The 23,481-nt window shown below is 23.8% G+C and overlaps 1 protein-coding gene and 1 pseudogene across 1 annotated transcript in view; both read right to left on the bottom strand.

Moving 5' to 3' along the window:
- The window catches only part of LOC145267018 (uncharacterized), a 54,859-nt gene extending 32,308 nt beyond the window's left edge, over nt 1–22,551 (bottom strand). The window contains exon 1 of the mRNA XM_080122934.1: nt 21,359–22,551. Coding sequence (XP_079979060.1) covers nt 21,359–21,525 — 167 coding nt within the window. The 5' untranslated portion in view covers nt 21,526–22,551. The remainder of the gene's footprint in view (nt 1–21,358) is intronic.
- LOC145267310 (U2 spliceosomal RNA) lies at nt 21,089–21,300 on the bottom strand (annotated as a pseudogene).
- Nucleotides 22,552–23,481: the final 930 nt, after the last annotated feature.

Genomic DNA, 23,481 nt, shown 5'->3' with positions numbered 1-23,481 from the left:
ATCTTTCATTCATTAATTTAGCTGGTGAATCTTTACATAGATATGAATACAAATGACAACGTAATTTTCATTATTAAATAACTTTTCAACCTTGATTGATTGATTGATTGATTCATATATATATATATATATTTCCCCCACTCTATATCTGTGCCTAAATCAAAACGCGGATTCCATGAACAAAGCTTCTTTGTTAGAACTGCACGCCTGTGGAACTCTGTTCCGTCTGCCTGCTTCTCACCGGACTACAACTTGGATGTCTTCAAGTCCAATGTTAACAAATTCCTAATGAACCGCCCCCTTAAGTAAACACTTCATCAAATCTCCACACTAACGTAATGTACTTGCAATAACCCTTATCCCTGAGTGGCTTCCGGGCCTTGATAAGTGGTTATCACTGTGTAAATATATATATAAATATATATATATATATATATATATATATATATACAGGGTGGCCCAAAAGTAGGTTTACCGTTGTTAAATTATCGTTTAGTAGTAAAGTATAAAAAGTATGAAATATGAAATGCTGACGCCTCTGAGTAGCCTAATAGCCATAAAGAACAAAATATATATATGGCAATTAAGCTTCACAGAAGCGTCCGCACTTTATATTTCATACGTTTTCATGCTTTACTACTAAACGATTGTTTAATAAATGTAAACCTACTTTTAGACCACCCTATATATATATATATATATATATATATATATATATATATACATGGTGACCCCCAAAAAGGTAATGTCTCCATTATTTATTCACCGATTGCCCTTATTTTACAGGACGTGGCAGAATCAACGATTGTGAGTACACCAAGACCCCAGTGGGAGCTGGGACAAAGCATACACGTTGTTAAATTTCGTCCATTTTTTTTTTTGGTTACCCTGTATATATATATATATATATATATATATATATATATATATATATATATATATATATATATATATATATATATATATATATATAATTTAAAGGAGATTAGAATAATAGTCTAAAGAGCTAAGTGTATTTTAATGTAATAGTGAAATTACTAGTTTAATTAAAATACAGGAAATGCTCGTTGTAATTTAGATATATAATAAGCTCGATAGTTAAATGTCCTAGAGCTAATTCAATATTAAGTAATGTGATTTATAATTTTAAAATTTTAAAAAAATTTTAAAATTTAAAAATCAAATTTTTGGTTTATTTTTGGTGTCTTTTAAATTCAATAAAAATCCTCCTAAATTTGCTGATGAGGAGACCGTGCTTACCAAAAAAACTATGTATAATTGTTCTACGTGACTTCATGTATACCACAAATAAAAAGCACGGATTTCCGAAACGATCGTACAGATAATTGACTTTGTTGTTGTTCCTTCTTATGAAACTGATTTTTTATTTAATTTTTAAATTATAAATCACATTACTTAATATATATATATATATATATATATATATATATATATATATATATATATATATATATATATATATATATATATATATATATATATATATATAAGCTTGGATTATTTTAACTTTTAAAACTATATAAAAAGGAAAAAAATGTATCTATATATATTTTTTAGGCTGATATCTATATCTGTATCTATATTTTTATACAGTGTCACAATCCATCGAAATTAATTTATTTTCGATGAGTTTCTATATTAATATTGTTTTTAATCGATATTTTTCGTTGAATTATTCGAAAAGTACTTGCATATTAAATTACTTTCAATGCATTTTCTTTTGATCTTAAAATAATTTGGAACGTATTTCTATATTAAAATCATTTATAATTCAATTAATTTGGTAAGTATTGCTTCAATAGATCTCAGTGGATTCCGATATAAATTATTACTATATGCATTTTTGTAAGTATTGATATATTAAAATAGTTCTTAGAGTATTTAGATTTTAAAATAATTTTCAATAAATTGTTATGCTTAAAATAATTTGAAAAAGATTTCTGTATTTAAATAACTTTCAATGGATTTCCATATTAAAATAATTTTACATGTATTTAATAATTATTTTCAGAAATAAAAGATTTTCGATATATTTCTAATTTAAAAAAATGTGCGTATATTTTTAATTTTAAACAATTTGAAATAAACAATTTGTGATATATTTCTAGTTTTATACAATTTAAAATAAACGATTTGCGATATATTTCAAGTTAAATAATTTGCGATATATTTCCATTTTTGAAATATTTTGCGATATATTTCTAATTTTAAACAATTTGAAATAAATTACTTGCGATATGTTTCGATTTTTAAATAATGTGCGATATATTTCTAATTTTAAACAATTTGTAATGACCAATTTGCGATATATTTCCATTTTTAAATAATGTGCGATATATTTCTCTTTTAAAAAATTTAAAATAAACAATTTGCGATATAATTATAGTTTTAAATAATTTGCGATATATTTCCAATTTTAAACAACTTGGAATAAACAATTTTATATATATTTATAGCTTTAAATAATTTGCGATTTATTTCTAATCCTGAACAATTGTAAATAAAACAATTGCGATATATTATAGTTTTTAACCATTTGCGATATATTTCTTATTTTAAACAATTTGAAATAAAAAATTGCGGTGTATTAATTTTTATATTTCTTGCAACACGTTTACATTTAATTCATTGTCGACGTATTTTGATATTAGAATAGTTTCACATGTAATTATATAATTAATAAAATTGATTAGTATTGCCTTATTCAAGTAATTCTTAGAGTATTTTGATTTTAAAAATAATTTTCAACAGATCGTTATACTTAAAATAATTTGAAAAGTATTCCAAAAAATTTAAATGGTTCTCGATATTAAAATAGTTTTAAATGCATTTTTATAATTATATTATTTTTATACATTACATTAAAGTAATATCAATAGTATCTCGTTTTTAAAATAATTTTAAATAAATTGTTATAATTAAAACAATTTGAAAAATATTTCTATATATAAATAATTGTTTAACGTATTTCGATATTAAAATAGTTTTAAATGCATTTTTATAATTATATTATTTTTTATAAATATTGCTACATTAAAGTAATTTCAATAGTATCTCGTTTTTAAAATAATTTTAAATAAATTGTTATAATTAAAACAATTTGAAAAAATATTTCTATATACAAATAATTGTTTAACGTATTTCGATATTAAAATAGTTTTAAATGCATTTTTATAATTATATTAATTTTTATAAATATTGCTACATTAAAGTAATTTCAATAGTATCTCGTTTTTAAAATAATTTTAAATAAATTGTTATAATTAAAACAATTTGAAAAAATATTTCTATATATAAATAATTGTTTAACGTATTTCGATATTAAAATAGTTTTAAATGCATTTTTATAATTATATTACTTTTTATAAATATTGCTACATTAAAGTAATTTCAATAGTATCTCGCTTTTAAAATAATTTTAAATAAATTGTTATAATTAAAACAATTTGAAAAATATTTCTATATATAAATAATTGTTTAACGTATTTCGATATTAAAATAGTTTTAAATGCATTTTTATAATTATATTATTTTTTATAAATATTGCTACATTAAAGTAATTTCAGTAGTATCTCGTTTTTAAAATAATTTTAAATAAATTGTTATAATTAAAACAATTTGAAAAAATATTTCTATATACAAATAATTGTTTAACGTATTTCGATATTAAAATAGTTTTAAATGCATTTTTATAATTATATTAATTTTTATAAATATTGCTACATTAAAGTAATTTCAATAGTATCTCGTTTTTAAAATAATTTTAAATAAATTGTTATAATTAAAACAATTTGAAAAAATATTTCTATATACAAATAATTGTTTAACGTATTTCGATATTAAAATAGTTTTAAATGCATTTTTATAATTATATTACTTTTTATAAATATTGCTACATTAAAGTAATTTCAATAGTATCTCGCTTTTAAAATAATTTTAAATAAATTGTTATAATTAAAACAATTTGAAAAAATATTTCTATATATAAATAATTGTTTAACGTATTTCGATATTAAAATAGTTTTAAATGCATTTTTATAATTATATTATTTTTTATAAATATTGCTACATTAAAGTAATTTCAGTAGTATCTCGTTTTTAAATTATTTTAAATAAATTATTATAATTAAAACAATTTGAAAAATATTTCTATATACAAATAATTGTTTAACGTATTTCGATATTAAAATAGTTTTAAATGCATTTTATAATTATATTACTTTTTATAAATATTGCTACATTAAAGTAATTTCAATAGTATCTCGCTTTTAAAATAATTTTAAATAAATTGTTATAATTAAAACAATTTGAAAAAATATTTCTATATACAAATAATTGTTTAACGTATTTCGATATTAAAATAGTCTGCAATAAATTGTATCTTTTCAATACTTTAGAAAATCCTGATTATAAACGTATTTTATAATTTCGCTAATTTGACAAGTTTTTTCTATAATAAAATAGTTTTCAATAATTTTTTTTATGCTGTAAACTATTCTATGCTGAAAATATTTCTTTATTTAAATAATTTAAAATTTATTTTTGTACAAACATAGCATTTTTTATACTAAAATAGTTTCCGATCAATTTTATTAATGTAAACTATTTTATATAGGAAGTATTTCTATAGTTAAATAATTTTAAATTGATTTTCATACAAACATAGAGTTTTTCTATATTAAACTAGTTTCCAATAATTTGCTATAATCTAAATAATTCTATACTGAAATGTATTTAAATAATACATTAAATAATATTTAACATATAAACATAGTTTCCAATAAAAACTGTGATTGAAAAAATATTTATTTAAATAAATATAATTTTCAACATATTTTATATGAGCCTATTTTCCAATAAATCTTTTTACTTTAAACGATCGAAAACATATTTGAATAATTTTCAACATATTTTTATATGGACATTTTTTCCAATAAATTATTATACGTAAGAAATTTCAATAATCTCCCAATATTAAAATAATATTCAATAAATAATTAAATTTCGATATTAACATAGATTTAAAATGTACTTTTATACTAATTTATTTATTGCGGACTATTATCCTCATCTTTATTGGTTATTTTTTCATGACGTTTTGGTCAACTATTCCTCTGGCCTTCGTCAGGTGGTAACCGCGACGGGATAGGAATTCCGAATCTCCTAACTGCGTCAACAGAAATTACTGGCTTTCGTATGGCAATTAAACCCCCGACCGGCTTTAGGTAGGATTGAAACCGCTATCTTCACACAATTCTCACCTGGAACAGTCGAGATTCAACGTCTCTATCCACTACGCCACGAAGGGCAGTCAAAGTGAAATTTTTTGATTTTATAAATCCACGTTTATTTATTATCTGATCTTCCATGGTTGTGTCCGTACCGAATAGTATATTTATTATATCATTCGGTACGGACCCGACCATGGAAGAATCTCTACGGTTCCAGGTGAGAATTGTGTGAAGATAGCGGTTTCAATCCTACCCAAAGCCGGCCAGAAGTTTAGTTGACCAAAACGTGGTGAGACGACGACAACTATGGAAGGCAGTAATTACTGAAGATATAGTTAAGAGATTCAGAATTTTTATTCCGTCGTGGTTACCACCTGACGAAGGCCAGAGGATTAGTTGGCCGAGACGTCGTGAAAAAAAAACGAGGATAATAGTTCAAAGTAAATAAAAATTAATAAACATTACTCATATCAATAATTAATTCCGATTAAATAATATATATAATTAGCAATTATATGTATGTAGTTCGAAATCATTAGTAATTATGTATATGTAGTTTGAAATGATTATCAATTATATGTATGTAGTTCGAAATAATTAGTAATTATATATATGTAGTTTGAAATAATTAGTAATTATGTATATGTAGTTTGAAATAATTAGCAATTATATAGATGTAGTTTTAAATATATTAGCAATTGTGTATATGTAGTTTGAAATAATTAGCAACTGTGTATGTGTAGTTTGAAATAATTAGCAATTATATATATGTAGTTTGAAATAATTAGCAATTATATATATGTAGTTTGAAATAATTAGCAATTATGTATATGTATTTTGAAATAATTAGCAATTATATAGATGTAGTTTAACATAATTAGCAATTATATATATGTAGCTTGAAATAATTAGCAATTGTGTGTATGTAGTTTGAAATAATTAGCAATTATATATATGTAGCTTGAAATAATTAGCAATTATGTATATGTAGTTTGAAATAATTAGCAATTATATATATGTAGTTTGAAATAATTAGCAATTATATATATGTAGTTTGAAATAATTAGCAATTATGTATATGTATTTTGAAATAATTAGCAATTATATAGATGTAGTTTGAAATAATTAGCAATTATATATATGTAGTTTGAAATAATTAGCAATTGTGTGTATGTAGTTTGAAATAATTAGCAATTATATATATGTAGCTTGAAATAATTAGTAATTATGTATATGTAGTTTGAAATAATTAGCAATTATATAGATGTAGTTTTAAATATATTAGCAATTGTGTATACGTAGTTTGAAATAATTAGCAACTGTGTATGTGTAGTTTGAAATAATTAGCAATTATATATATGTAGTTTGAAATAATTAGCAATTATGTATATGTATTTTGAAATAATTAGCAATTATATATATGTAGTTTGAAATAATTATCAATTATGTATATGAAGTTTGAAATAATTAGCAATTGTGTAGTTTGAAATAATTAGCAATTATATATATGCAGTTTGAAATAATTAGCAATTATATATATGTAGTTTGAAACAATTATCAATTATGTATATGTAGTTTGAAATAATTAGCAATTATATATATGTAGTTTGAAATAATTAGCAATTATATATATGTAGTTTGAAATAATTATCAATTATGTATATGAAGTTTGAAATAATTATCAATTGTGTATATGCAGTTTGAAATAATTATCAATTGTGTATATGTAGTTTGAAATAATTAGCAATGAATTTCTAATTTCAACTCATTTATAATTCATTTTTTGTTTTTAACCACCACGGATTTCTAATTTTAAATAATTGTAAAATTGGTACACATTTATAGTTTTAACTGTATTTATAATTAAATAGCGAAAGTATTTCTAGTTTTCAATAGCTTGAAATGTATTTTCCGTTTAAAGCAATTGGCGGTGTATTTGTAGTTTTAGATCCACACACACAGAAACACACAGACACACAGACACACACACACACACACACACACACACACACACACACACACACACACACACACACACACACACACACAGAAACACACACACACACACACACACACACACACACACACACACACACACACACACACACACACACACACACACACACACACACACACACACATACCCATACACACACACATATAATATATATATATAGTTTAAACTATGTTGTATTTATAGTTTAAATAGTATTAAATGTATTTATAGTTTTAAATAATTTTCGATATATTTTTAGCTTTAAATAAATTGGGAAATATTTCTAATTTTAAATAATTAGAGATATGTTTTAAGTTTTAATAAATGAGTTTTAGTTAAAAAAATGGACGATACATTTCTCGTATTAAATAATTCGCGATATATTTCTAGTTCTTTATAAGCTGTGATATATTTTTAGTTCTAAATAACTAGCGATATATTTAACGTTTTAAATAACTCGCCATCTATTTCAAGTTTTAAAAATTTTATACATATTACTAATTTTTAATATTTTAAATAATTTACGATGTATTTTTAATTTTAAATAAATAGTAATGTGTTTCCGTTTTTGTATGATTAGTGATATATGTCTTGTTTAAGATAATTTGCGATATATTTCTAGTTTAAAATAATTTCGATGTATTTTTAGTTTAAAATAATTTTCGATGTATTTCTAATTTTAAATAATTTACGATGTATTTCTAATTTTAAATAATTTACGATGTATTTCCAGTTTTAAATAATTTACGATGTATTTCTAGTTTTGAATAATTCCAGATGTCTTTCTAGTTTTTAAAAAAATTCCGATGTATTTCTAGTTTTTAAATAATTTCTGATGTATTTCTAGTTTTAAATAATTTCTGGTGTATTTCTTGTTTTAAATAATTTCCGATGTATTTCTAATTTAAAATAATTTTCAATGCATTTCTTGTTTTAAATAATTTCCGATGTATTTCTAGTTTTAAATAATTTCCGAGTTTAAGATAATTTTCGATGTATTTCTAGTTTTAAATAATTTCCGATGTATTTCTAATTTAAAATAATTTCCGATGTATTTCTAATTTTGAATAATTTTCAATGTATTTCTAGTTTTAAATAATTTACGATGTATTTCTAGTTTTAAATAATTTCCGATATATTTCTAGTTTTAAATAATTTCCGATGTATTCCTAGTTTAAAATAATTTCCGATGTATTTCTAGTTTAAAATAATTTTCAATGTATTTCTAATTTTAAATAATTTCTAATGTATTTCTAGTTGTAAATAATTTCCGATGTATTTCTAATTTGAAATAATTTCCGATGTCTTTCCAGTTTTTAAATAATTTCCGATGTATTTCTAGTTTAAAATAATTTCCGATGTATTTCTAGTTTAAAATAATATCCGATGTATTACTAATTTTAAATAATTTTGAATGCATTTCTTGTTTTAAATAATTTCCGATGTATTTCTAGTTTTAAATAATTTCCGATGAATTTCTAGTTTTAAATAATTTCCGATGTATTTCTAGTTTAAAATAATATCCGATGTATTTCTAGTTTTAAATAATTTTCAATGCATTTCTTGTTTTAAATAATTTCCGATGTATTTCTAGTTTTAAATAATTTCCGATGTATTTCTAGTTTAAGATAATTTTCGATGTATTTCTAGTTTTAAATAATTTACGATGTATTTCTAATTTTGAATAATTTTCAATGTATTTCTAGTTTTAAATAATTTACGATGTATTTCTAGTTGTAAATAATTTCCGATATATTTCTAGTTTTAAATAATTTCCGATGTATTCCAAGTTTAAAATAATTTCTGATGTATTTCTAGTTTAAAATAATTTTCAATGTATTTCTAATTTTAAATAATTTTCAATGTATTTCTAGTTTTAAATAATTTCCGATGTATTTCTAGTTTTAAATAATTTCCGATGTCTTTCCAGTTTTAAATAATTTCCGATGTATTTCTAGTTTTTAAACAATTTCCGATGTATTTCTAGTTTTAAATAATTTCCGATGTATTTCTAGTTTTAAATAATTTCCGATGAATTTCTAGTTTCAAATAATTTCCGATGTATTTCTAGTTTAAAATAATATCCGATGTATTTCTAGTTTTAAATAATTTCCGATGTATTTTTAGTTTTAAATAATTTCCGATGTATTTCTAATTTTAAATAATTTCCGATGTATTTCTAGTTTTAAATAATTTCCGATGTATTTCTAGTTTTAAATAATTTCCGATGTATTTCTAATTTTAAATAACTTTCAATGTATTTCTTATTTTAAATAATTTCCGATGTATTTCTGGTTTTAAATAATTTCCGATGTATTTCTAATTTTAAATAATTTTCAATGTATTTCTAGTTTTAAATAATTTTCAATGTATTTCTAATTTTAAATAATTTACGATGTATTTCCAGTTTAAAATAATTTACGATGTATTTCTAATTTTAAATAATTTCCGATGTCTTTCTAGGTTTTAAATAATTTCCGATTTATTTCTAGTTTTTAATAATTTCCGATGTATTTCTAGTTTTAAATAATTTACGATGTATTTCTAGTTTTAAATAATTTATTATAGTTTAAATAACTTTCAATGTATTTCTAGTTTTAAATAATTTCTGATGTATTTCTAGTTTTAAATAATTTCCGATGTATTTCTAGTTTTTAAATAATTTATTATAGTTTAAATAATTTTCAATGTATTTCTAGTTTTACATAATTTCCGATGTATTTCTAGTTTTAAATAATTTCCAATGTATTTCTAGTTTTAAATAATTTCCGATGTATTACTAATTTTTAATAATTTCTGATGTATTTCTAATTTTAAATAATTTCCGATGTATTTCTAGTTTTAAATAATTTACGATGCATTTCTAATTTTAAATAATTTCCGATGTCTTTCTAGTTTTTAAATAATTTCCGATTTATTTCTTGTTTTTAAATAATTTCCGATGTATTTCTAGTTTTAAATAATTTCCGATGTATTTCTAGTTTTAAATAATTTCCGATGTATTTCCAGTTTTAAATAATTTACGATGTATTTCTAATTTAAAATAATTTCCGATGTATTTTTAGTTTTTAAATAATTTCCGATTTATTTCTAGTTTTAAATAATTTCCGATGTATTTCTAGTTTTAAACAATTTCCGATGTATTTCTAGTTTTAAATAATTTATTATAGTTTAAATAATTTTCAATGTATTTCTAGTTTTAAATAATTTCTGATGTATTTCTAGTTTTAAATACTTTCCGATGTATTTCTAGTTTTTAAATAATTTATTATAGTTTAAATAATTTTCAATGTATTTCTAGTTTTACAAATTTCCGATGTATTTCTAGTTTTAAATAATTTCCGATGTGTTTCTAGTTTAAAATAATTTCCGATGTATTTCTAGTTTTTAATAATTTCCGATGTATTTCTAGTTTTAAATAATTTCCGATGTATTTCTAGTTTTTAATAATTTCCGATGTATTTCTAGTTTTAAATAATTTCCGATGTATTTCTAGTTTTTAATAATTTCCGATGTATTTCCAGGTTTAAATAATTTCCGATGTATTTCTAGTTTAAGATAATTTTCGATTTTTTTCTAATTTTAAATAATTTTCGATGTATTTCTATTTTTAAATTATTCCGATGTCTTTCTAGTTTTAAATAATTTCCGATGTATTTCTAGTTTTAAATAATTTCCAATGTATTTCTAGTTTTAAATAATTTCCGATGTATTTCTAGTTTTAAATAATTTTCGATGTATTTCTAGTTTTAAATAATTTCCGATGTATTTCTAGTTTTAAATAATTTTCAATTTATTCTTAGTTTAAAATAATTTCCGATGTATTTCTAGTTTTAAATAATTTTCAATGTATTCTTAGTTTAAAATAGCTTTCAATGTATTTCTAGTTTTAAATAACTTTCAATGTATTTCTAGTTTTAAATAACTTTCAATGTATTTCTAGTTTTAAATAATTTCCGATGTATTTCTAGTTTTAAATAATTTCCAATGTATTTCTAGTTTTAAATAACTTTCAATGTATTTCTGTTTAAAATAATTTTCAATGTATTTCTAGTTTTAAATAAATTTTGATGTATTTTTATTTTTAAATAATTTTCAATTTATTCTTAGTTTAAAATAATTTCCGATGTATTTCTAGTTGTAAATAATTTTCGATGTATTTTTAGTTTTAAAATAATTTCCGATGTATTTTTAATTTATTGTTCTTCATAAAAAATTCCTAGTTCTTCACATAAAATTCCTTGTTCTTCATAAAATTCCTAGTTCTTCATAAAATTCCTAGTTCTTCATAAAAAAATTCCTAGTCTTCATGAAAAATTCCTAGTTCTTCATAAAAAATTCCTAGTTCTTCATAAAAAATTCCTAGTTCTTCATAAAAAATTTCTAGTTTTTCATAAAATTCCTAGTTCTTCATAAAAAATTCCTAGTTCTTCATAAAAAAATTCCTAGTTCTTCATAAAAAATTCCTAGTTCTTCATAAAAAATTCCTAGTTCTTCATAAAAAATTCTTAGTTCTTCATAAAATTCCTAGTTCTTCATAAAAAATTCCTAGTTTTTCATAAAAAAATTCCTAGTTCTTCATAAAAAATTCCTAGTTCTTCATAAAAAATTCCTAGTTCTTCATAAAAAATTCCTAGTTCTTCATAAAAAAATTCCTAGTTCTTCATAAAAAATTCCAAGTTCTTCATAAAAAAATTCCTAGTTCTTCACAAAAAATTCCCAGTTCTTCATAAAAAATTCCCAGTTCTTCACATAAAATTCCTAGTTCTTCATAAAAAATTACTAGTTCTTTATAAAAAAATTCCTAGTTCTTCACAAAAAATTCCTAGTGCTTCATAAAAAATTTCTAGTTTTTCATAAAAAATTCCTAGTTCTTCGTAAAAAAATCCTAGTTCTTCATAAAAAATTCCTAGTTCTTCATAAAAAATTCCTAGTTCTTCATAAAAATTTCCTAGTTCTTCATAAAAAATTTCTAGTTCTTCATAAAAAATTCCTAGTTCTTTACAAAAAATTCCTAGTTCTTCACAAAAAAGTCCTAGTTCTTCACAAAAAATTCCTAGTTCTTCATAAAAATTCCTAGTTCTTCATAAAAAAAATCCCGAGTTTAACAAGATACCAGTGTTAGAATAAAACAGAATACTTCTTTGGAAATTTCGTACAAAGTTAAAGAAGATGCGTCGGAAGGAAGTCGGAGGTTACATCGGCCGAAACGTTGTGAGAATAACACGCAAGATGAGAATGTTAGTCCGAATGATCGAAATACGAAGAATTGATCCGTATCTAAAAAAAATTCGAAACATAATATCGAAACATCAGGTTAGTCATAATTTATTTCACCTAGTCAATAGGCATGGGCGTGCAGAGGGGTGGGGCTGCTATGGGTGTCCATCCACCTGCCCCTTTTATTACTGCTTTAAAAAGTGCCCTTTTCAGAGGAATGTATTTTAGGCCTGTACCCCACTATTGCTATAGGATGGAACGATAAAATCGTCGCTCTAGAAAAGACAACATGATTCCATTTCCGTTTGATGAAAAGCGGGTTTCTTTTTTTTCGTTGCAGACCATCTACTAGTTGACTAGTTGTGCACAAATTCCAAGAGCGATAAGAACCTTCTATTATGTCTGAAAGTGGTACAATGTTTAACGAGCGAGATCGGTGATGCGCCGCTTTACAACTCATGCTCTCTACCGACCCAAGTTATGACAACAGGACCATTGCAAGCACCTTCAAAATGCAAATCCGGTCGGTTCAACGCTTGAGGGCAAAGCTCAACGAATCGATATACATTGAATAGATATCAGTTATCTGAATTGATTTTTTTCAATAAAAGTTTAAAAGTAAAGCCGTAGTGTTGTTTTCTTTAGGGAGACAATTTTAAAAAGAAACTATAATAATAATAATAAAAAAATACCTGACTTTTTTTTTTTTAAATTATAAAATAAAATAGCCAATATAAAACCGTCAACAGAAAGCCATGTTTTTTTTTTTTTTTTTTAAATTTTGGAGAAAAAATGGTTTTAATGATTTTTAACTGACAAAGAGCGACTATAAAGGGAGGCAATTTGTTTCTCATAACTTAATGTTTGCGATGGTAATGTTTTTTTTTGTGACACTGGACGTACGTACAAGTAAATCAATATAACAATAATAAATCAATAATACTAGACATAGCGATGAAAAGGTCACTTAGAACATAAAAGATAGATAGGAAATAAAATGAAAATCGTGCCCGAAATATATTTATAATAAAGTAAGAAGAGAAACTGCTGGTCTATTAAAGAAAAAAGTTCAATATATATATATATATATATATATATATATATATATATATATATATATATATATATATATATATACCTTGTCTATGTGTGGGGGTGGTCCGAGGAACGGTTTCTATTAAAATAGTCTGTCAATTTTTGATATACAGACTTGAAACTTGATGTATAGGGTATTCGGACCTGTGGACAAAATTCGAATTTATTATTTGTTGTTTATTATTATTAACCGGCACTTGACTTGAAACTTGATGTATAGGGTATTCGGACCTGTGGACAAAATTCGAATTTATTATTTATTATTATTAACCGGCACTTGACTTGAAACTTGATGTATAGGGTATTCGGACCTGTGGACAAAATTCGAATTTATTATTTATTTTTTATCATTTATTATTATTAACCGGTAAAAACACCTGCTGAGGGACCAAAATTAAAAAAAAATAATAAAAAATGTAATTTGGCAGGTGTTAGTCGAATAAGCATATTTTCTTTTTTTACAGATACACATATATACGTTTAACTAGCGAGGGTGGGGAGCCAGACTTTGCCCGGTCGTAAAATACGCTTAAATATTATATTGTAATATGTGCAGATTTCGTATTTATTATTATAGAGTCGTGATTTAAAAAAGTTAAAAAAAAATTATTTGGGTAAGCTTACCTTACCAAAAAACTATATATAATTATTCTACATAACTTGATGTATACCACAATAAAAAGCATTGTTTTCCGAAACGATCGTACAGATAATTGATTTTGTTGTTGTTCCTTCTTATGAAACGGATTTTTAATTTAATTAAAATTTCATTTTTAAATTTTAAATTATAAATCACATTACTTAATATTGAATTAGCTCTAGGACATTTAACTAACTATCGAGCTTATTATATATCTAAATTACAACGAGAACTTTCTATTTCCTGTATTTTAATTAAACTAGTAATTTCACTGTTACATTAAAATACACTCAGCTCTTTAGACTATTGTTCTAATCTCCTTTATATATATATATATATATATATATATATATATATATGTATATATATATATATATATATATATATATATATATATATATATATACAGGTTGTCCACAAAGTCTGGCTACTTAATGTAGCCAGACTTTATTGTATATATATATATATATATATATATATATATATATATATATATATATATATATATATATATATATATTGTATATATATATATACACACACACATATATATACACACATATATATATAAATATATATATATATATAATATCGATGTATTAAAATGTATAAATTAAAATGATGCTGTCAAATGTTTGAAATTAATTATAATTAAGAGTTCTAGTATTGCATTATTTAGTTATAACGAAAATGTTTTATGATAATAAAAGCAATGCAAATATTCACGAATCAAAAATAATAGAGTGCTCAATTATAAAGAATAAAAAATAATAGAGTGCTCAATTATAAAGAATAAAAAATAATAGAGTGCTCAATTATAAAGAATAAAAAAATAATAGAGTGCTCAATTATAAAGAATAAAAAATAATAGAGTGCTCAATTATAAAGAATAAAAAATAATAGAGTGCTCAATTATAAAGAATAAAAAATAATAGAGTGCTCAATTATAAAGAATAAAAAATAATAGAGTGCTCAATTATGAAGAATTAAAAATAATAGAGTGCTCAATTATAAAGAATCAAAAATAATAGAGTGCTCAATTATAAAGAATAAAAAATAATAGAGTGCTCAATTATAAAGAATAAAAAATGATAGAGTGCTCAATTATAAAGAATAAAAAATAATAGAGTGCTCAATTATAAAGAATAAAAAATGATAGAGTGCTCAATTATGAAGAATAAAAAAATAATAGAGTGCTCAATTATGAAGAATTAAAAATAATAGAGTGCTCAATTATAAAGAATAAAAAATAATAGAGTGCTCAATTATAAAGAATAAAAAATAATAGAGTGCTCAATTATAAAGAATAAAAAATAATAGAGTGCTCAATTATAAAGAATAAAAAATAATAGAGTGCTCAATTATGAAGAATTAAAAATAATAGAGTGCTCAATTATAAAGAATCAAAAATAATAGAGTGCTCAATTATAAAGAATCAAAAATAATAGAGTGCTCAATTATGAAGAATAAAAAAATAATAGAGTGCTCAATTATAAAGAATAAAAAATAATAGAGTGCTCAATTATAAAGAATTAAAAATAATAGAGTGCTCAATTATAAAGAATCAAAAATAATAGAGTGCTCAATTATAAAGAATCAAAAATAATAGAGTGCTCAATTATGAAGAATAAAAAAATAATAGAGTGCTCAATTATAAAAAATAAAAAATAATAGAGTGCTCAATTATAAAGAATAAAAAATAATAGAGTGCTCAATTATGAAGAATCAAAAATAATAGAGTGCTCAATTATGAAGAATAAAAAAATAATAGAGTGCTCAATTATAAAGAATAAAAAATAATAGAGTGCTCAATTATAAAGAATAAAAAATAATAGAGTGCTCAATTATGAAGAATAAAAAAATAATAGAGTGCTCAATTATAAAGAATAAAAAATAATAGAGTGCTCAATTATAAAGAATAAAAAATAATAGAGTGCTCAATTATAAAGAATAAAAAATAATAGAGTGCTCAATTATAAAGAATAAAAAAATAATAGAGTGCTCAATTATAAAGAATAAAAAATAATAGAGTGCTCAATTATGAAGAATCAAAAATAATAGAGTGCTCAATTATGAAGAATAAAAAAATAATAGAGTGCTCAATTATAAAGAATAAAAAATAATAGAGTGCTCAATTATAAAGAATAAAAAATAATAGAGTGCTCAATTATGAAGAATAAAAAAATAATAGAGTGCTCAATTATAAAGAATAAAAAATAATAGAGTGCTCAATTATAAAGAATAAAAAATAATAGAGTGCTCAATTATAAAGAATAAAAAAAAATAGAGTGCTCAATTATGAAGAATCAAAAATAATAGAGTGCTCAATTATAAAGAATAAAAAATAATAGAGTGCTCAATTATAAAGAATAAAAAAAAATAGAGTGCCCAATTATGAAGAATCAAAAATAATAGAGTGCTCAATTATGAAGAATAAAAAATGATAGAGTGCTCAATTATAAAGAATAAAAAATGATAGAGTGCTCAATTATAAAGAAAATCCGAAACTAAGAGCGTATTACTTATGTTTTGTTTACAGAAAGTCTTAGATGAGAGAAATCATTGGTACAGTCAGTTTCAAACCCGATTATTAGGGACCGTTTTAGATAGCCAGCCAATACTCATGATAGGTATTTGCTGAAGAGAGATTGATCTGGGTATCTAAAAAAGGTCCCTAATAATCGATTTGAAACCGACGTTACCAATCACCTATCTTATCTAAACCTTTCTGTAAACAATATATATATATATATATATATATATATATATATATATATATATATATATATATATATATATATATATATATATATATATATATATAGTAAGTTATAAAATGTATATGGCGATTAAGCTACACTGAATATTCCGCGTTTCATCCACTCTAGGATTCTTCAGGCTTATCCGCTTCAGTGTCGCTTAATCGCCATATACATTTTATAACTTACTAACTAGCTCTACATACGTATTGAGAACTTTTGAAGTAAATACTTAAAGTTTACGCATAAATTTATACTTTCGTATATTAATTTTATGTGAGTAAATTAAGTAGTTATATATATATGTGAGTTAATTAAGTAGTTTTATATATATATATATATATATATATATATATATATATATATATATATATATATATATATATATATATAAAGTTTCGAAAATATATATTGCAATTAAAGTACACAGAATTTTCCGCGATTTTTCTAAAGAGAATTCGTCAGCCTACATAAAATTTTATGTACATACACTGCAGACCAGCTTAATGCGGGTACTTGTCTCCCGCTATATGTTTTTTTTTTTAATCAGAGATTTGCTTCTCCTAGAAAGGTTGCCTTCACCACAGATTACGGGAGCCCTCTCCACCCCAACACACACATACATACACACAAACACACACGGTGCTAGTTGGCCGTTGACCCCGAAAAAGGGTTCATTCGCCCTTTGGAAGGTCTTGTTTTTAATCCTTCAGGGAGACTAGCCACCCTCCTCACCAAACAAGTTTGGTGGGGGAACCAGTTTAGTCGCTGGTGACCCGACTATGAGGCATACATACATACATACATACATACATACATACATACATACATACATACATGTAATAATAATAATTATATATATATATATATGTGTGTGTGTGTGTGTGTGTGTGTGTGGAATAACCTTTGGGGATCGAATAATGCTTCGACATTAATACGTCTCGTCCGGGTTCTAACGAAACAGGTTAATGTCGAAACGTTCGTCGATCAGTGACGATTCTTCACATTGTTCATGTAAAAGAAACTCCATTTACATATTGCGCATTTAAAAAAATATTGTTTTTTTTATATAATCAATATACTTGAACTTATATATATATATATATATATATATATATATAACCAATATCCTTGAACTTAGTCAATATACTTGAATTTTAAATATATATATATATATATATATATATATATATATATATATATATATATATATATATATAATATATTTACTATAATAATTATTAAATACCTACAGACACTTCGGGAATCATGAATGCAGGGTGTCACGATTAACACCAGTCGAAGGATTCGAACCCGGCAACAGAAGTCATGTATGGTTTCATTAGCAAGGACCTAATCCATTCGGCTACCGTCAACCGCGAGAAAAACGGTTGAGATTTAAACATTTATTCTTTTTTAAAATGCTTTTTAACGTAAGTCAGAGTACACACACACACACACACACACACACACACACACACACACACACACACACACACACATATATATATGTGTGTGTGTGTGTGTGTGTAATGGTTCAAAGGCAAAGCATGTGAAGTGATAAAACTTGTGGTGTAATATTTATCTTGATTTAATAAAAAAATATAAAAAATTATTTGCTAATAATTGTTTGTTATTCAAAAAATAAATATTTATTCATAAAACTTACCCTCCAATGAATGTTTTTTTTTCTTGATTTGAATTTTAATTTTGTAAAAGTTGTAACAATCGTCAAATAATTATTCAAGAAAATTGTTTTCACTTTTCATTGAATTAGTTTTTGTATTTTGATAAAAATAATAAAGTTTTCAGTGAAAAAATTGGTCAGCATGGTGTATACAAATCGGACCGTTCCTTTTTTTTTTTTTGATGGGATTTTCTTTTTCGATTATCGATTTTCGACATTTAGGTACTCCGATACAAAACCTAACACTCCCAGATGCAAAATACGTTTGTGTAGAATTTCCAAATAAACTATCTAGTCATTTTGGAGTCTATAGTGAAACGCACTCTCTCACACATACACTCCACCACACAAACACATATACACAAAGTGCCTTATATATGTGTGTGTCAGTGGAAAATTATATTTTAAAAACAATATATATATATATATATATATATATATATATATATATATATATATATATAAAATTTTAGTGATTCAATGAATTTAAAAATTTATGACGTGAAATGTTTGAATTTCTAATCAAAATATTTTATTAACTTCCCTTACTCTATGATATTTAAATACTTAAAAAACTTTTAATAGTGATTTTCCATGTCTCACTGACTTTAGCAAATAAGGTGTAAACCATTATAACTATTTGCTAATATTTTCTCCTCTGAAGAGATGGTAGACATCGAAATCCTATAGGATAAGGAGTTATAATATTTCAAATGTATTCTTTGTCTTACATAGAATAATAAAAATCTTTTGATTTGAAATTCAAACTCTTCAAGTCATAAATTTTTAAATTTATTAAATGACTAAAATTTGATTTATTTGCTCTATCTTGTATATTGAGCAATTTTTATTTAGGTGGGATAATACTTATAGAATATTACTGCCAATAATATTTTGTAAGACTTATAATCACAGGTTTCCATACCAGTTGATAGCTAGATAATTTTATTCTGAAGTATATATATATATATATATATATATATATATATATATATATATATATATATATATATATATATATATATATATTATATATATTATATATATATTATCATTGTATATTTTAAAAATAATATATATGCCACTCTCCATGTGGGGGTACCAAATTGGTTAAAGAGGAGAATTATTCCCAACTCGCATTTAGGTAAAAATGCACTTTCGTAAATAATTGAATTCATTCAAGACGTATGCAAAAACAAAAACAAATAACATATACGTAAATCGCGATATACCAAAACAGTCAGCGAGGTGGACGAGGGGTAAGGGTTTAGGCTTCTTACCATAGGGTTTCAGTCACTCTGATAAGTCGTAGTCAGTGGGTAATTATATTTTAAAAATAATATATATGCCACTCCCCATGTGGGGGTACCAAATTGGTTAAGTGGAAAATTATCCCCAACTCGCATTTAGGTGCATTTTCGTAAATAATTGGCATAAATTCAAGACGTATCGCAAAAACAAATAATATATATATATATATATATATATATATATATATATATATATATATATATATATATATATATATATATATATATATATATATATATATATATATGTTAATCACTTGAAACGTACACGGTTTGTTTATACCTATCGTAATTGATTAAGAAATTTTTCTTATAAATAATGTTTTTTTTTATAATGAAAAAAATTCTATTATATAAATTTTGTAAATTTCAGAAAAAAAACGCAAGCCCAATGAATGCCTTTTTATTTGGTTCCAGGAATATGACTATAATCTTAGAAACGAGAAGGAATCGCAGAGTGTGTCGGTTGCATGAACCATGTAAGTTGTCCCAAATCGTATTTTCATACGTTTTTTCTTTTAAGTATACATGTGATGATACATGTGATGATACATGTGATGATACATGTGATGAATACGTGACTAAATATGCAGCAAAAACATAATTTTGGATACATTTTTTTTTTTTACATGGAAAGCCACTCGGGAATAAAGATTATTGCGTGTACACTAATAAATGGGACAATATCGTATTAATCGTTAGTAATGGAGATTTGATAAAGTGTCTTACTAAAAAGGGGGTGGTTTATCAGGAATTTGTTTATGTTGGACTTGAAGACATCCAAGTTGTAGTCAGGTGGAAAACCGGCAAACGGAAGAGAGCTCCACAGGCGTGCAGTCGTGCACTTCTAAGAAAGAAGCTTTTTTCATGGAATCTACGTTTTGGTTTATGTACAGATAAAGAGTGGGGAAAAAATATTGACAGTGGTTTAAGCTAGACGGGTGGTTTTCGTGAAAGATTGGCGAGGGGGGCAGAGATTCGAGCTCAGACGAGCACTTCACTTTTGAAAAGTAATAAATGACCAATTGAGAAAACTTGATATTCGGAACGTGGAGATTTATATATATATATATATATATATATATATATATATATATATATATATATATATATATATTGATGGTATTTATTTGCTCCCCCACTGAGCAAATTAGGCACAAGGCCGTTTTTAATGTGAGGGAAAAACCAGCTCCCCTAAAAGGGGTCACTCTGGTTTTCAAAAATAATAATTGTCCCAGTATAGAGGGTTTCCCCTCCATTGACTAGTACAAATCATCTTAAGTGCAGCATCTGCCAGAACAGATGCTACACTTTGATCTTGGCCAAAAGGCCAAAAATTATTGTGTATATATATATATTGATCAGTTATATAAAAAAGAAGAAATGATGGAGTATATACCTGAATAGTGGTGAATATTCCTTGTAAGGTTTGAATGCTTGGCTCCCAGCTTCGGAAGAGATGACAAATTTCCCGACCGTACTGTCAGCGAGTCCGGAGAAAGACACCTTTGGACTCTCCGACTCCCAACAGGAGCTGTCCATATCAAAATTGTCGGCCAATTTCATGATTGATATTTTCAAAAGAAAAGCTATATTACGTTTATATACACAAGATTCTATATATGTATAGATACATTGATATATATTTCTATGTATTAGCTCCGTTTTTTTTTTGTTTTTGTTTTACAAAAAAAGTAATATTTGTTTGATATTTTTGTGGTTTGGTGTAAATTAATCTTCGTGAATGAATCAACAATTACATTATTCCGTTTTTTTTTTCTTTTTAAATGTTGCATAAATTTTAAAACAAAAAATTGCTTTAATTATTTTTGTCAATACATGTGTTTTATGTGTGTTTTATGTGTTATTATATGGTTTTTAATGTGTTTCTTTCATGTGTCTTTGATATGTGTTTGTTTGTGTTTGTTCTATACGTGTTTTCTTATGAGTTTTTATAGTTTGTTCATGTTCTTGTATGTTGTTGTTATGCATTTTTTATGTTTTTTTTTGATATGTTTGTTTTTTTTTAAGTTTTTTTTTATTGGTGTGTTTCTATGTTTTTTTTTATGTATTTTATATTTGTTATGTTTTTATATTTGTTATGGTTTTATATTTGTTCTTATATATATATATATATATATATATATATATATATATATATATATATATATATACTTTTATTTTAGGTGCGTTTTCTTGAGCGCTGTTATGTTTTTTAATTTTTGTATAACTTTTGTGTTCTTAATATAGTTTTGTTTTTAATGTGTTTAATATAGTTTTTTTAATGTTGCATTGATGTGTTTTATATATGTTTTATATGCATTTTGTATATACGCTTGTTTTAGGTGTGTTTTCTCATGTTTTTTTTAATAAATTTTATATAACTTTTGTATGTTTTTTATATGTTTTGGTTTTACATAGGTTTTATTACTGTGTTTTCTACATGTTTTTATATGTATTTTTTGTTTTTCTTGTGGGATTTTTATGCTTTTGTATTTCTAATATAATCTGTCAAATATATTTTCGGTTTCTGTTTTTACATATGTGTTCGTTTATTCGTGTATATATATATATATATATATATATATATATATATATATATATATATATATATATATATATATTACCTTTTTATATATATGTATAATGTTTTTATTATATATATATATATATATACATATATATATATCACGTTTTTAATATATATATATGTATATGCATATATGTATATATAAGTGACTGAACTGGGAACAGAGTATAGTTGTTGTTGTTGTTGTTGTTGTTGTTATTATTATTATTATTATTATTATTATTATTATTATTATTATTATTATTATTATTATTATTATGCCTTAGGCGTTCTCACACAGGCCATAGTTAAAGATGAATCACTGACAACAACCACACTGGTTTTCCCTGGAATCTGGATGACAAGAAGTTGTTTATTATTATTATTATTATTATTATTATTATTATTATTATTATAGAAATAATCCGTCAAAAATATTTCGTGTTTCTGTTTGTACGTGTGCATACATTTGTTTTATATATATATATATATATATATATATATATATATATATATATATATATATATATATATATATATATGTATGCGTGTGTGTGTATTATTTTAATAATATATATTATATATTATGCATGCATGTATGTATGAATGTATGTATATATGTATAACTTTTTTTTAAATACATGTTAAGCATGTAGATAAAAGGGTAGAACCTGTGAACAGATGATAAACCGAAGACAATCCAAATGGAACGAAATGGAGTCAGCAGGGACGCATATACGAGTCGATATATAAGATTCCCATTTCCGTTTGGTAATCACGGTAGCCGGAGAACTGATCGGCTGTCAAAATTAAAATGATGATGTAAAGAATATCACATGTTGAAAGAGAACATTTACTCGTATTAGCACGATGATATAGCTTTTTTTTTTTTTTGTTGTTTGTGTGTTTGTTTTTTGAAGCGTAATTTTTGTTCCCGCCACAGACAGTGGTGT

This window comes from Euprymna scolopes, chromosome 42, assembly GCF_053919585.1.
Source record: "Euprymna scolopes isolate OS-2025 chromosome 42, ASM5391958v1, whole genome shotgun sequence".
In the NCBI taxonomy this organism is placed as follows: Eukaryota; Metazoa; Mollusca; class Cephalopoda; order Sepiida; family Sepiolidae; genus Euprymna; species Euprymna scolopes.
This window is presented reverse-complemented; position numbering and strand designations above follow the sequence as displayed.